The 14,993-nt window shown below is 39.9% G+C and overlaps 1 protein-coding gene across 7 annotated transcripts in view; it reads right to left on the bottom strand.

Annotated features, from left to right (window-relative positions):
- LOC126109667 (guanine nucleotide-binding protein G(q) subunit alpha) overlaps positions 1 to 14,758 on the bottom strand; it is a 92,254-nt gene extending 77,496 nt beyond the window's left edge. The window contains exons 1-3 of one of the 7 annotated variants that reach the window (XM_049914716.1): positions 14,646 to 14,758; positions 14,024 to 14,243; positions 91 to 275 (exon numbers count right to left, since the gene is read on the bottom strand). In XM_049914716.1, the coding sequence (XP_049770673.1) occupies positions 91 to 275; positions 14,024 to 14,141 (303 nt within the window). In that variant the 5' untranslated portion in view covers positions 14,142 to 14,243; positions 14,646 to 14,758. Of the gene's footprint in view, positions 1 to 90; positions 276 to 14,023; positions 14,594 to 14,619 lie in introns of those variants that run through there. The other 6 variants (XM_049914717.1, XM_049914715.1, XM_049914714.1 and 3 more) reach the window with 6 other exon arrangements.
- Between the last annotated feature and the right edge of the window lie 235 nt (positions 14,759 to 14,993).

The raw sequence follows: 14,993 nt of genomic DNA, 5'->3' as shown, positions 1-14,993 counted from the left end.
TCTATCATAAGCAATTATAATTATAATAAAAATTAATTGTATATTACTAATCTCATACTAAGTCTTTAACACAGAGCAATGGCTACTTACTATATTTGATGACTGCGCATATTGTATCTTTAATAACTCCATGGCCCTAATCATACTTTGCATGGCCATGAATATGTTCTGGTAAACCAATTTGATGAAACCTCGTTTATCTTCATCAGAGTACCCCGAGCCATGGATGATACGCATCTGCTTGATGAATGTCGACTTCCCCGACTCACCAGTACCTGTGGCATGTGAGTCAACATTTTATTCACTGCACAAACATAATTCAAGCAATATAAAAAAGCTCACTCATGATTCAGATATACTGCTAACAAAAAGTTTAATTTAGCTTGGTTATGTATGATCCTTCAATCATAACTGCAATATCTTCCTACAGTTTCGAGTTAGTCAATTATTTTACAATGATGGTACATTATCTCAGCATAAAATCTGGCAACCTCCTGTTGATTACACACACACACACACACACACACACACACACACAGTGTATGCAAAATTCTTCTATGGTGAAATAACACAAGTCAGGTGCTTTAGCCTACAGCAGAGATAAATACCCAATAATGAACAACTAACTGCAATGACAAAAGAGAATCTGAGGACAGGAAGAAGAAAAAAAAAAAAACTTATTATATGCAGGTCAGTGAGCAGATTACACAGAAGTTTACGGTTTGCCTGGCACCGCTTTTAACTTCGCACACTATATTATTGACTTAGGCTGCTAAGTAAGATACATCTAGAACCGATGTCACTTGGGGGCTATTACTGCACATAATCCTGAACTCAAGATGAGATGCAATAACATATTTGCGATGTACAGCTCTTTTGACATTACATGTCAGGGACAAAAAAAGGCAGAAACAGAAGTACAACTTCAAACGGCCAAGACCACTACTGTACAGCATTTATTGTGAGGACCAGTTTCAGCAAACTACGTTGCCATAGTCAAATCTCTGCAGTACACTTCATTGAATCTTGACTAAACGTACTGCAGGAGATCTGATGATAGCAATATAGTTTGCAGGAACCAGTCACCACAATAAATACTTTACAATAGAGGTCTTGGCTGTTTAAAGTTTTGCTTCTGTTTCTGCATTAATCCACATTGGCCCCCACTTGAAAAGTCAAGCATATACAAAAAATAGGGACAGAGGGGCATTAAATGCCACTTTTCACAGAAATGGGAGATTTCATTACCTAAAGATTAAATAAGCGGACATATTTTATTGGTAATTATAATGGTTTTTGTGTAACTCCTAACCAATCATCACATAAAATTTAAATTTCACAAATCATGACAACATATTACCTACACACGTAGCACAAGCAAAATACTGATACATTCAAGTACGACTTTACATTGAAACCTGTACAGTACCAGAATATGAAACCACCACTAACACCACCAACTCTTCAATCAATCTAACTCCCCTTTAAAAAACCGCTTCAAATGTTTCATATTTTACAAATGAATTAATATACTATATATGTAGGCAAAGAAAGGTTTAGAAAAGGACTGAAATTTTGTTTGAAGTTTGTTGCCAGCTGATAGGAGCTCTCAAATCAGACATTGCACGACTAGTCCAGGTAATTTGTGCTCAACTTTTAAGAAAAATCTAGGTCCTCCCTCTTTCATGTTTAGGACGTATCTGCTGATCTATATGTCGTACAATGATATAATTTTGCAGGCACATTCAATGGTATATGGAGAATGTCTGCAGAATGTGTTGCAAATAGAGATAGTAATAAAGGAGGAATAAAATGTCATGCCTGATGTTGAAGTTTTACCGGATATACAGTGAAAATTTAGCAAGCAATAAACTTGTTTCCTTTCATCGTTTTGCTATGTGTTACAGTGTTATAAAGTTTCACAATGGTTCAAAATTATGTGTAAAGTTTGTTGGAAGTCGCTAAGTGCTCTCATTTTCATATACTGGGTTAGTATTGGGTCATTCCATGTCAAGTCACCCAGGCCTTGACACCAACCATGTCAGATTTTGATGAAACTTGGTACAATTACTTCTTTTATCATCCTGAAAGCACTTGTAAAATTATTTTGTTCTATCTCTTATAGTTTTTTTTATAAATTTTGAAAGTTTTTAGATTTGGCGTTGTTTCAGCAGTCGGAAATCTTAACTTAAACATGTCCTCACAACTAAAACAAATTTGTATATTAAAGAATACTCAAGATATCAGTATGAAATTTTGGAAAAAAATTACCATAAAGATATATCAAAATCTTCCAAACGAAAAAAAAATTTAAAAAGGTGTTTTTTTAGCTAACAGATGTTTAGTTTTACAAAAACTGCAATATCTAGAGTCTCAGACCTGATAGAAAGCTCAAATTTGTTTTAAAATACTCTTAATTGTATAGGCTATTAGATAAAAGAAAAATTATGTTGGCTTTTCAACCTGTTTAATAGTTATCTAATTTTTAAAATAATATTAATTATATTTTAAAAATAAAAAGTACCAAGTGACTTAGACACCGAAAATAAGTTTTTGTCTTCTTGGAGTAACAATGTACGCTTGGATTTTGTTTTGTTACTCCTGTGTTTTGAAGTAAAAGATTATTACAGTGTTAAATAGTGCTTGGATAGTATTTTATTAAGTTTATTCGAACTTTCAGTAAGTACTGTTACTTAGTTTACAGAGATTCTTTTCCAATATCCTATAAAAGTAACCAGAACAGTAATCAGACCAGAAGTGAAACCAGTATGTCAGATATTCAAACCTGTAGCGTAGGGTTATTTAAAAAATCTGACTGTTTCTTAACAACCTACACACCTTCAAAAAAGTTACAACCGGTATCTGAATTGAGTGAGGAAGAAAAAGATTTGATCCACTTAAAATCTGGAATTAATCTGTGTGAATTTAAGAATATATGTTCACACCACAGCTACTACTTTTTAAATGTTTTTGAAAAGTATCAAACATGTGTAGACCCACTAAAAAAACACAAAAAGCCCATCAATAAATCGTTGAGAAGTGTAGGCTTGGATCTTTCTAAACAACTACTGACAAAAAATATTAGCATAAAACCTGGACAAAAGCTTTGTTCAACATGCCATAACTTTTGTGAGGAAAAATTAAGAGTTGAAGTCAATGAAAGTGAAACAGATGATGAAGTCATGGTTGAATTAGAATCATTGGAATCCAGAAATGAATCCCTCGTACAAACAAACATTGCTCTTGATAATTTAGGTTTAACACCGATAAAGCTTCATGGCTTGTCAGAACAAAGTGAAGGGTCTTATTTTAAAAGGAAGATTAGCAGTATTGAAAAGACTGCAAAAAAGGCGGTTTCAAAAGCCTTAAAATATGATGCACCAAGTTCTGATGATGACAAAGAAGATACAAGTGTGGTTGAGAAAGCAAAGGATTTTGATGTAATGATTTCTCTTACGAAAGAGAAGATTTCATCTGTCGGGAGGTCTAGAAAAATTCAGATTCTGACCTTGGCTCCAGATTCTTGGAGTCGAAATAAAGTGATGAAAGAATTTAATGTAAGTGAGTACATGGTGCGACAAGCTAGAAAGCTAAAATCTGAAAAGGGTATTTTGGAAACTCCTGGTCCAAAAAAAGGTAAAACTCTTTCTGAAAATACAGTAAGACTTTTAACATTTTTATGAAAAGGATGAAAGTTCCAGAGTGCTACCTGGAACGAAAGACAAAGTAAGTGTTCAAAAAAATGTGTACATGCAAAAAAGACTCATTTTGTGTAACTTGAGAGAACTCTATTATTCTTTCAAATGGGAGAATCCCGAGGTAGAAGTAGGATTATCAAAATTTTGTTTCTTGAGACGTAAATGATGTATCCTTGCCGGTGCTGCAGGCACACACACTGTATGTGTATGCAGTATCCACCAGAATGTTAAACTGTTATTGGATGCTGTGAAAATTGAAGAATCTTATAAAGATCTAATTAAGATGCTTGTATGCAACATGGAAAACCAAAACTGCATGCTACATCATTGCGACAGCTGTCCTGCAAATACTGCACTAACTGAGTACTTAACTGAAAAACTAAGTGAAGATTATGATTTAGAAGAAGAAATTGTAATCAGTCAGTGCGTTAACTCTTTGATGCACAGATTTTATGTTTAATTAATTTTTTAATAAAACATGCATTTTCTATGTCTGGTGGGGTTGCTAATAAAGGAAAACATGAATTAAAATTTTTTATTGTATTGATTTTGGTTTTAGATGGTGGTATATATAATATACCACCATGCCACTTAGGGCCGTACCTAAAGTTTTTGAGATATCTTGGTTTGTGCTTGTAACTCACCTTTAAATTCTACTCTAAGCAGTAATAATTAGTATAATTAATGTAAAATAATTTTATTTCTGGCAATTGGTCATTTACAATACAAAATCAAATTACAAACCTTACAAATAAAATATGTTTCTTATTCCTTTTTGTGAAAATCTTGAAAGCACCTTTTTGTTTTGCTAAGGCACAAAGGCACTTTGCATTCAGCGCACATCCAGAAAGTGCGCACTTGCTTCTTTTTTGTACTGCATTTCGCACAACGTCTGGCGGTAGTACGCTCTGGCTGGTGGGATGAATTGTCGAGACGCTGGCGTGAGGAAACATATGGCTTGTTTTTCTTTACGTGGACTTGACTCTCATGAAGTCTAGATGGCCTCAATGGTGTTTTCTGGGTTACTAAGCTTTGCAGGATACTCATCCTGAAGACTTTGGCAGTCATTTTTTCTCTATCGCCTAGTTCCTTCCAAATTATATAGCTGTTGACGATACTGACATCAAGCAGGTGAAAGAATATTCGGTGCCACCACTTTTTACTTCTCCGGCTTATTTCATATGATTTTTTCAGTTGGTCGAACTTGTCGACATTGTTCATGTGTGCATTGTAATCCATCACTGCTTGAGGACAAGGTAGCTCTATGCGTGAACCATCTCTTTCACGGCGAGTCACTGTAGTAACTTCAGGACTGTGAAAATTTGAAAGGAGATGAACAGCTCTCTTATCTTTCCACTTCAAGTAGAGGATGCCACAGTTGCTGACCCTCCAGTCAAATTCACCTCTGCTTAATTCTTTGTCTGTTTTTAATTTGGGTAAATGTTTCCTTGTTGGTTGAACTGTCCCACAGGCATATATGTTTCTCTGCTGTAAACCAGCCAACAAGTTATAGCTATTGAAATAGTTGTCGAAATAAAGATAATGGCCTTTATTTACGAGTTCAGAGGACAAACTCAGCACTACATGCTCCCCAAGGCCTGTTTGCACTGTGTCACCTACTTTTCCGGTGTAAATATCAAATTTCAAGTTGTAAGAGGTCTTGTCACACAGCATCCACACTTTGTAACCACGCTTTATGGGTTTATCTCTCATGTATTGTTTCATACTGTTGCGGCCTTTGAATTTGATCATTGACTCATCAATTGCTAGGTGTTTGCTGGGTTGGTAACACTTGGAAAAAGATTCAGATAGTATCTTGATCACTGGTCGCAGCTTGTACAGTTTGTCATAACCTGGGTGTCCTTTTTCTGGATGCAATGTGTTATCATTCAGATGAATGTTCCTCAGTAACCATCCAAACCGATTTACTGCCATCAGAGATGCAATATAACGATCATGAAGTTCTGGGGCACTAGACCAGTAGTCTCTGTATGCTGGCATACGCTTTATACCCATCAAAATGTTGATTCCCAGGAAAGTTCGTATTTCATTGTCAGTTGTTGGAGTGAAAGACTTGCCAGATTGCGTCGCATATAAATTTGTTTGGAAAACGATTAGCTCAACTAGCTCTTTTGGAAATATTTTTTCGAATATATCGATAGGTTCTGGATCATCAATGTCCCTAATAAAAGCACTTGGTCCTGATTCACTGTCGAACTGCATTCCTGAGGTAGCATTGAATTGTTGTCCCCAAGTTGGCGCTGTGTCAGCAGCGCGTTTTGGCGGAGTGGACTCACTTTCTTCCTCGCTCTCTGAAACTTCGCCTTCAGACGACACAATAGCCTCCGCAACAATGCTTGCTTCATAATCAGATTCGTCATCTGTGGTGTCAACAGTGGAATCCTCGTCTGATGGAATTTCACACAATAATCGTTCGATTTCTTCATCTCGTAAGCCTCTTCTTGACATTTTCATTTTCAAACAACAGCCTGAATCCAAGTAAAGAATACGTAAGCAAAACAAAATGGAGAAAGAGCTAAAATAAGTCACAACACAATTAAAAACTAAACTTTGTAGCGGAGGATTTCGAATTTTATACTAGGAAACGAAATGCAATAGAATACTGCTACATGCACGGTGGTACAAATAATATACCACCAAAATAAATTGTATATAAATAACGGAAGATTGTGCATATGAATGTATACATGGGTTCATACCGTAGCTGTGACGTCCAAGATATGGAAAAAACACAGGCGCAACAAGAAATTCGTTATAAACCACTATTCACACGCAAAAACCATGCACAACTCAGCACGCAGCTTTCACAGTTGTAATCTATGCAATTCTTGGCGGGAACTGATTCCTTATAGGCAGTGAGTGCCATCTGTCTGATAAGTAGAGAACTAGGTGAGCATATTAGAGTGGTGGTCGTGCAGTTAAACCACTGTGCAAAGAGCCAAGAAAATTTTCAAAAGGTGGTATACTATGTATACCACCGTGCTCCAAAGAGTTAACACAGACAGGGCAGAATTGATCAAACAGTCTATCAGTATTGAAGACTACATTTCTTTATTGGTTAGGTCATGGGAAAAGCTCAGCCCGCACTCGTTTATAGCAAAATCCCAATCAGCAGCCTTTGAAAGATTGAAAGAAGACCCACCACCCAAAACAGCAATTATTGTGATGGATTTCAGTGAAAATTATTCCTTTGTTATACAAAATGAGATCCAAAGTTACCACTGGAATAGAGGTGGTTGTACTCTACACCCAGTTGGAGCTTTTCTAAGAAATGAGGAAAACAATGTTTTTGTTTCCAACCACTGTTTTATTAGTGATGACCAAGAACATGACACTGGTTTTGTTAACTTTGTACAAAAAGAAACTACAAAGTGCCTGTCATTACATCATACTGTCATTGACTCAGTTCACTACATTACAGATGTTTGTGCTGGGCAGTACAAAAATAGAAACAGTTTTAAAAATTTGACTGAACACTAGAGAGACACTAATTTGAAGGCCCAACACACTTTTTTTTTGCAACAAGTCATGGGAAGTCAATTTGTGATGGCCTAGGAGGAACTATTAAAAGAATTTTAAGGAAAGGCAGTCTACAGCTTTCAGACGAAGAACACATAATGACAGCAATCAATGTGTACAAGTTTTGTGAAAAAAAATATTGAAAACTTTCATTTTCACTTTATTGACAAAAAAAACTGATTTGCTGTGGTTAAAACCAGAAAAACGTTTTTCAGCAACCCAAACCATTCCTGGAACAAGAAGTTTTCACAACTTCAAACCACTTCCAACAAACAACCTTGAAATTAGAAGGACTACAGATAGTGTAAAACCCTCCTTAGTCTTTTCTTTCCATTCTTCTTCTGATTGGGTTCGTGTTGAACCATCCATAAATAGCTATGTGGCTGCAAATTATGATGGTAACTGGTACTTTGGACTGGTAAAAACAATATTCAATGATGAAGAAGATGCAGAATTTCTATTTCTTAATCCTTCAGGACCAGCTGCATCATTTTATTGGCCTGTAAGAGAAGATTCTTGCATAGTGCCTTTGGAGCACATAGTCTGTGTGGTAGACACACCTCAATGAAGTGGCACTGGAAGAATGTATTACTTCAAAAAAGAGTATATTAAGAGAACTGAAAGCTCTTGTTGGATGAAGTGGAAAAACAGTTTGAATCAGCATTAACGTTTATTAAAAAGACAAAATTACTCAAAAAATTCAATGTTTCAAGCAATCAGTTGGGTTATACATAAGTGTCATAAGTACACTATCTTTGTACATAATTCTAATGTAATCTACTATAGTTAATAAACATGTTAAAAAGCCATCATTATTTTTGTTTTATCAAGTAGCCCATATGTTTAAGAGTAAATTAAAACAAATTTGAGCATTCTATCAGGTCTGAGACTGCAATTCTTATAAAACAAAACATCTGTTAAAAAAAAATACATTTTTTTTTTCATAGAAAATAATATATTTTAATAGTATCATTTTTATCTTCAAATAACTTGAATAACTTGCTGCAAAAATTTATGATGTTATCTAAAAGAGTTTTTAAGATACGCAATTTTAAAGTTTTGAATACAAATTAAATTTATCATTTCCGAAGGTTCGGAAAATGCTAAACATAAAAACTTTAAAAATGTATTAAAAAAACTATAAGATATACAGCAAAAAAAATTGCAGGTGTTGTCAGGATGGTATTTGGCTCATTGAGCCAAATTTCATGAAAATCTAAGGAGGTGGGTGTAAAATTTATTTTTTATTGGGTGATTTGATATGGAATGACCCTATTGTCTTAGTAATTTGTGTGACGTAAGTTATGGTACTTCACAACATGTATACTGTTTCTAAGTATAATACATGTCTTACTGCATTAATCATTTAACGTAAGATTATCGATGGTAGGCAGTGTGTGTGTGTGTATGTGTGTGTGTGTGTGTGTGTGTGTGTGTGAGAGAGAGAGAGAGAGAGAGAGAGAGAGAGATGACATGGTGTGAAAATGCTTAGTGTCAGATCAGTATATGGCGAGACACACAATGTCAAATCAGAAGGGTTGAACCTAACAAAAGCGGATGTCAGCATTAAGTTCTAAGATGATGATAAGGTGTGTAAAGACAGACAGACAGACAGAACAGAGCCTTGATGATATTTACTTTATTTCTGTATTATTTTTACAAAAATAGGTTGTGTTTTGCAGACAGATCTGTAACACAGTTCGAGGACTTGGTTGGTTGGTAGTTACAAGTTGGTGAAGCCATCCAATAAGATGTCACAGTAGTAACTATAAAGCTTGTTATGGAGAATATAATTTTGTTTGTCAGATGTTGATGACAGTTCTATGTCTATCTCTCCAGTCACCCACCACTTCCCAAAGTCCCCCTGTCCGACCACAGAGTAGCATTCTGCTCCTGACTCAGTACCAGCTAGGACTGGAGCAACTGAATCAATTCTCCGCCAGCATCTCTACTTTCATACAAAGTATATTTTATCAGCCTATTCATCATCAAATATGGTAACAGGTTTTGTACGGTGGTGATAATCAAAGTTAGAATTTTATGTTTCACAAACATTTTCAGAAACTGGTGTAGTTAGCTTGAAACAGAAAATGTGCATTTGCTCCTCCCCCTCTCTCTCTCTCTCTCTCTCTCTCTCTCTCTCTCTCTCTCTCTCACACACACACACACACACACACACACACACACTCTCTCTGCCTGTCTCATTTGAGGTCAAATCCGTAACACTGGTACTAAAAACTATATCTGAAATATAACTCTAGAACCACATTTTCTGCTACTTCCAGTCTGTCTCAGAATTAGCCAACAGAAATAAATTAAAGTCATTAAGCTGTTATGCGTTGTAAGTATACTGAGCCAATGTATTTCCAAGAAATCAAACTTGTTGGTCAGTGCTTCCTTCAGGTAGAATCCCTCTCAGCACAGGTGGGGATAGATGGGGGGGGGGATAGGGGGAGAGAGGGAGGGGGGAGGGAGAGAGAGAGAGAGTGGGGGTAGAGAGAGAGAGAGAGAGAGAGAGAGAGAGAGAGAGAGAGAGAGAGTGGGGGAGGGGGGGGGGGAGAGAGAGAGAGAGAGAGGAGAGAGAGAGAAGCCCCTGAAAGTAAAATAATACTATTTGCAGATTATGTAATTTACACATTTCTTCCTCAGAGAGTAAAGGGTTTCGGCCGGAGAAAGTGAGATAGGAGGAAAATATACCTCTGACCACCAGATGTCTGGAATCCCTCTCAGCACAGGTGGGGATAGAGGGGGGGGGGTGGGATAGGGGGAGAGAGGAGGGGGGAGGAGAGGGAGGGGGAGGAGAGAGAGAGAGAGAGAGAGAGAGAGAGAGAGAGAGAGAGAAGATGGGGGGTAGTGTGACAGGAGACAGTAGGTGGTAGGGAGGGAGGGAGTAGATATGAGGAGCATGGGAAGGCAGGTGTAGATGGGAGGAGGTGAGAAAGATGGGGAGATTTAGGTGTGAGGGAGGCAGGGATGGAAGGAAGAGGAGGGTGTGGGGGGAGGGAGGAAGGAAGAGGGGGGTGTGGGGGAGGGAAGAAGGAAGAAGGAAGAGGAGGGAAAGAGGGACGGGGTGTGAGGGAGGGAGGGACGGGGTGTGAGGGAGGGAAGGGGGTGTGAGGGAAGGGGGTGTGAGGGAGGGAGGGAAGGGGGTGTGAGGGAGGGAGGGAAGGGGGTGTGAGGGAGGGAGGAAGGGGGTGTGAGGGAGGGAGGGAGGGAGGGAGGGTGTGTGAGGGAGGGAGGGAGGGAGGGAGGGGGGTGTGGGAAGGGGGTGTGGGAAAGGGGGTGTGGGAAGGGGGTGTGGGAAGGGGGTGTGGGAAGGGGGGTGTGGGAAGGGGGTGTGGGAAGGGGGGTGTGGGAAGGGGGGTGTGGGAAGGGGGGTGTGGGAAGGGGGTGTGGAAGGGGGTGTGGGAAGGAAGGAGGGAGGGAGGGAGGGAGGGAGGGAAGGGGGTGTGAGGGAGGGAGGGAAGGGGGTGTGAGGGAGGGAGGGAAGGGGTGTGAGGGAGGGAGGGAAGGGGGGTGTGAGGGAGGGAGGGAAGGGGTGTGAGGGAGGGAGGGAAGGGGTGTGAGGGAGGGAGGGAAGGGGTGTGAGGGAGGAAGGAAGGAAGAGGGGGGTGTGAGGAAGGAAGGAAGGAAGAGGGGGGTGTGAGGAAGGAAGAGGGGGTGTGAGGGAGGGAAGGAAGAAAGGAGAGGGGGTGTGAGGGAGGGAAGGAAGGAAGGAAGGAAGGAAGAGGGGGTGTGAGGGAGGAAGGAAGGAAGGAAGGAAGGAAGGAAGGAAGGAAGGAAGAGGGGGTTGTGAGGGAGGGAAGGAAGGAAGGAAGGAAGAGGGGGTGTGAGGGAGGGAAGGAAGGAAGGAAGGAAGGAAGGAAGAGGGCGTGTGAGGGAGGGAAGGAAGGAAGGAAGGAAGGAAGGAAGGAAGGAAGAGGGCATGTGAGGGAGGGAAGGAAGGAAGGAAGGAAGGAAGGAAGGAAGGAAGGAAGAGGGGGGTGTGAGGGAGGAAGGAAGGAAGAGGGGGGTGTGAGGAAGGAAGAAAGGAAGGAAGGAAGAGGGGGGTGTGAGGAAGGAAGAAAGGAAGGAAGGAAGAGGGGGGTGTGAGGGAGGAAGGAAGGAAGAGGGGGGTGTGAGGAAGGAAGGAAGGAAGGAAGGAAGGAAGGAAGGAAGAGGGGGGTGTGAGGGAGGAAGGAAGGAAGGAAGGAAGGAAGGAAGAGGGGGTGTGAGGAGGGTGGGAAGGAAGGAAGGAAGAGGGGGGTGTGAGGGAGGAAGGAAGGAAGAGGGGGGTGTGTGGAGGAAGGAAGGAAGGAAGAGGGGGGGTGAGGAAGGAAGGAAGGAAGAGGGGGTGTGAGGGAGGGTGGGAAGGAAGGAAGGAAGGAAGGAAGAGGGGGTGTGAGGGAGGGTGGAAAGGAAGGAAGGAAGGAAGGAAGAGGGGGTGTGAGGGAGGGTGGGAAGGAAGGAAGGAAGAGGGGGTGTGAGGGAGGGAGAGTGTAGGTGTGAGGGAGGGAGAGTGTAGGTGTGAGGGAGGGAGAGTGTAGGTGTGAGGGAGGGAGAGTGTAGGTGTGAGGGAGGGAGAGTGTAGGTGTGAGGGAGGGAGAGTGTAGGTGTGAGGGAGGGAGAGTGTAGGTGTGAGGGAGGGAGAGTGTAGGTGTGAGGGAGGGAGAGTGTAGGTGTGAGGGAGGGAGAGTGTAGGTGTGAGGGAGGGAGAGTGTAGGTGTGAGGGAGGGAGAGTAGGAAGGGAAAGTGGGAGGGAGGAGGGTGAGTGAGTGAGTGAATGGGAGGGAGGGATGAATAGAGTGTGTAGGTGTGAGGGAGGGAATGTGAGTGAATGTAGGTGATGGAGGGAGGGAGGGAGAGCGAGTATAAGCAGGAGGGACGGAGGGAGGGTGAGAAATGTCTGAACAGGACAAAAAGGATTGGAAAATACAGGATAAGAAAGAATGGGAGAAATGGAGTAAGGAAAGAAATAGCTGAGGATTTGGGCTAGCAGAGGTTGTAGGGGTAGGCATTTCATACTGCCAGAGGTTTGGCGAAAATCAGAATTCAGGAAGGTAGCCTGCTGGGTTGAGATGGACCAGTTAAAGCTGACTTCAGGCTATACATGTTTAACTACCAAGGTAAATCCAGGATATGTTCTAAATTATTAATGGGACACCAAGTGGAATCCTTGTTCACTTAACATATTAAATCCCTTCTGTGGTTCAAACAGGCTGATGTTGCATTTACAGACAAAGAACATTGCAATGATAATGTAATTATGAAACTGCACTCTCTCAAACAAACTCCCATGTGCAAAAAATTGTTTTACACAAGTACTAGTGTATTTGTGGTACAAATTCTGTTTAGCCTATTGTCTAGGATATTAACAAATACACTGCAGGAAATAAGCACTACACTGTTTTTTCTGTCACTCCTCCGTAATGCAAACATATCCACAAAGAATACACATTGGTATTAGGTCTCTAAACACAACAAAGCTTAGTAAAACCCAAAAATTACAAAGCAAGGCACACAGAAGAATAGAAAATTTCAGGTGGTACGTCTCTTAGTATAGTTCACATATTAAATTGTGTGGAGACAACTTCTTAGTCAAGAAACAAATATCTATGGTTAACTTTCTATCAACATTGAGGTAATCAAAGGCAAGAAGTAAGTGAATATTAAACATACACAACACCACCATCTTAGAGCTGAGATTGAATAATTGAAATATTTACAGTTTCGTTCAAAGAGTTAAAATTTGCTATTTCTATCATCACTGATGAAATTATTTAAATATTTTTTTTTTTTTTTTTTTTTTTTTTTTTGGGAATGACAGATGAAAACGAAAATTTAGCTCCTGAGCTAAATGAATTTCCATGTTTATTACCGAATTCGTCTTACAAACAGTTATACAGAAAAAGATACATACGGCACATGCATATTGTAGATAAATGTAGCTGTTGCAGATTACTGCAAAACACATTAGAGGTCTACAACAGAAAGAACAATGTCTGCTTTCATATACTAATACAATTAGGTAAACATTTGGCATACAAATGTATGTTTGAGAAAGTTAGACCAACTGTTCAATCCATTTCCATTGCTTCAGTCAGATGCATCAATGCTTAGGAATTTTAAGAGTGTAATGAATTCTAACAGCACTGGAAAATCTTCGACGTGTTTCTCTGAATCGCGAACAAGATACGAAATCAGTTTCGATTCTTATACAAAAATTACTGCCGATTACTTCGTTCTATGACGGAAATATTTAGCTATAACAGCTCTACGACATCCTAGATTAATATTTTGGCATTGTAACCAGTAACAATTTATTAAATGAAAACATTCAAGCCCCTAACTGCTACATGTTAGCTGTTTATAGGTATAGTTTTGTACACTAATCAACGACGACTAACAATCTTGATAGATCAGCCAAATAGGTAAGAATAAGGTTTCACAACACACGGCAATGAAATCTCCCTACCATCTTTCGTAAATCATTTTAAAATGGTAGCAGACAATTTAGAACCACAGAAGTATTTCAGTGAAGCACTAGGATAGTGCAGATTTATCTAGCCTGGTGTATTTCTAAAGTTTGTCTGACCAGATTTACATTAAAAAATCATGTAAAGGCAAGAGGAAAATATTGCTGGTTCTGAGTGTTCTAACTGTAAATTAGTTTTCTAAAACATTTGGAAAAAGAAAAAGTCTTGGAACACTAAAATCGGCTTTCATGATCCTAAAACTGTCAAACTGTCAAAACAAAATACAATGATGACATCACAAATACACCATCAGTTCGTCGGAGTACTTACCTAGAAGTAAAAGTTTCAGCTCCCGTCTCGCATCACGTTTATCCCTCCGAAGCTGCCTTTCGATTTCTTGATTTATTCGCTTCTGCTCCTTCGCCTCTTCTGAAAGGCAGCACGCCATGTTTTAGCTTCGGAGGGTTGGCTCAGCCAATATTATCTGTTTCGAGCCGTTTTCCGAGCCGTTTTACAAACCCTCACTTGGCTTCTCACAAACGTAGCACTCCTATGAACATTAATAATAACCACCAAATCTTTCCGCATAAACACATTAGCGCACAGTACACACTCGATGTTTTCTGCCTGTTGGGTGTGGTACAGACGACGCAATACTACAGGCAGCCTACTAAAACCCTTCCTTTCCCCGCTCGCAAAAACAAACGAGACGCTTTATACCCCCAGACTGGGACACGGCGCTTACGACAAATCTTGTTACAGTAATGCGATTTGAAAACCTAGTCAGCCTTGCGCGCACGTGTATATTAACAAGATTAAAATACTGAACTAACGCTGAAGTGCACTGGGGGGAAGGCAGGGTTTTCTGAGCAGCGAGCCAAGGGTACGCCGATTATCGACCATTTCTAGCACTACAAAGACTATACCTGTAGCAGCTGCAAAGTAAACTCACGCAAAATATTATCCATTGGACAGTTATAATTGTATCCGGCTTTCTTTAATGCACAGAGTAATACGTTCTTTCTTAATAAACGACCACTACAGCCTTCCAAAATGGCGTCCTGATGATGTTTCGTCCCATGATGCAGTTCCTAAAAACAAATATGTGACGAGATTTGATTGTACTAAGTTTGTGAATGGGAAATTATATTGCGTTGAAGATGATGTAAGGCTCTGTGCTGTTGTACATAAGTGCATAGCAGAAATTACGTAGACCTACGTTTATTGTGACCGGAAGAAATAATCGCAATGATTTCAAGATGTAGACACTAGACAGTATAGCTTCTCAGCTGGCTTACTC

Source organism: Schistocerca cancellata, chromosome 12 (assembly GCF_023864275.1).
Source record: "Schistocerca cancellata isolate TAMUIC-IGC-003103 chromosome 12, iqSchCanc2.1, whole genome shotgun sequence".
NCBI classification, from domain to species: Eukaryota; Metazoa; Arthropoda; class Insecta; order Orthoptera; family Acrididae; genus Schistocerca; species Schistocerca cancellata.
This window is presented reverse-complemented; position numbering and strand designations above follow the sequence as displayed.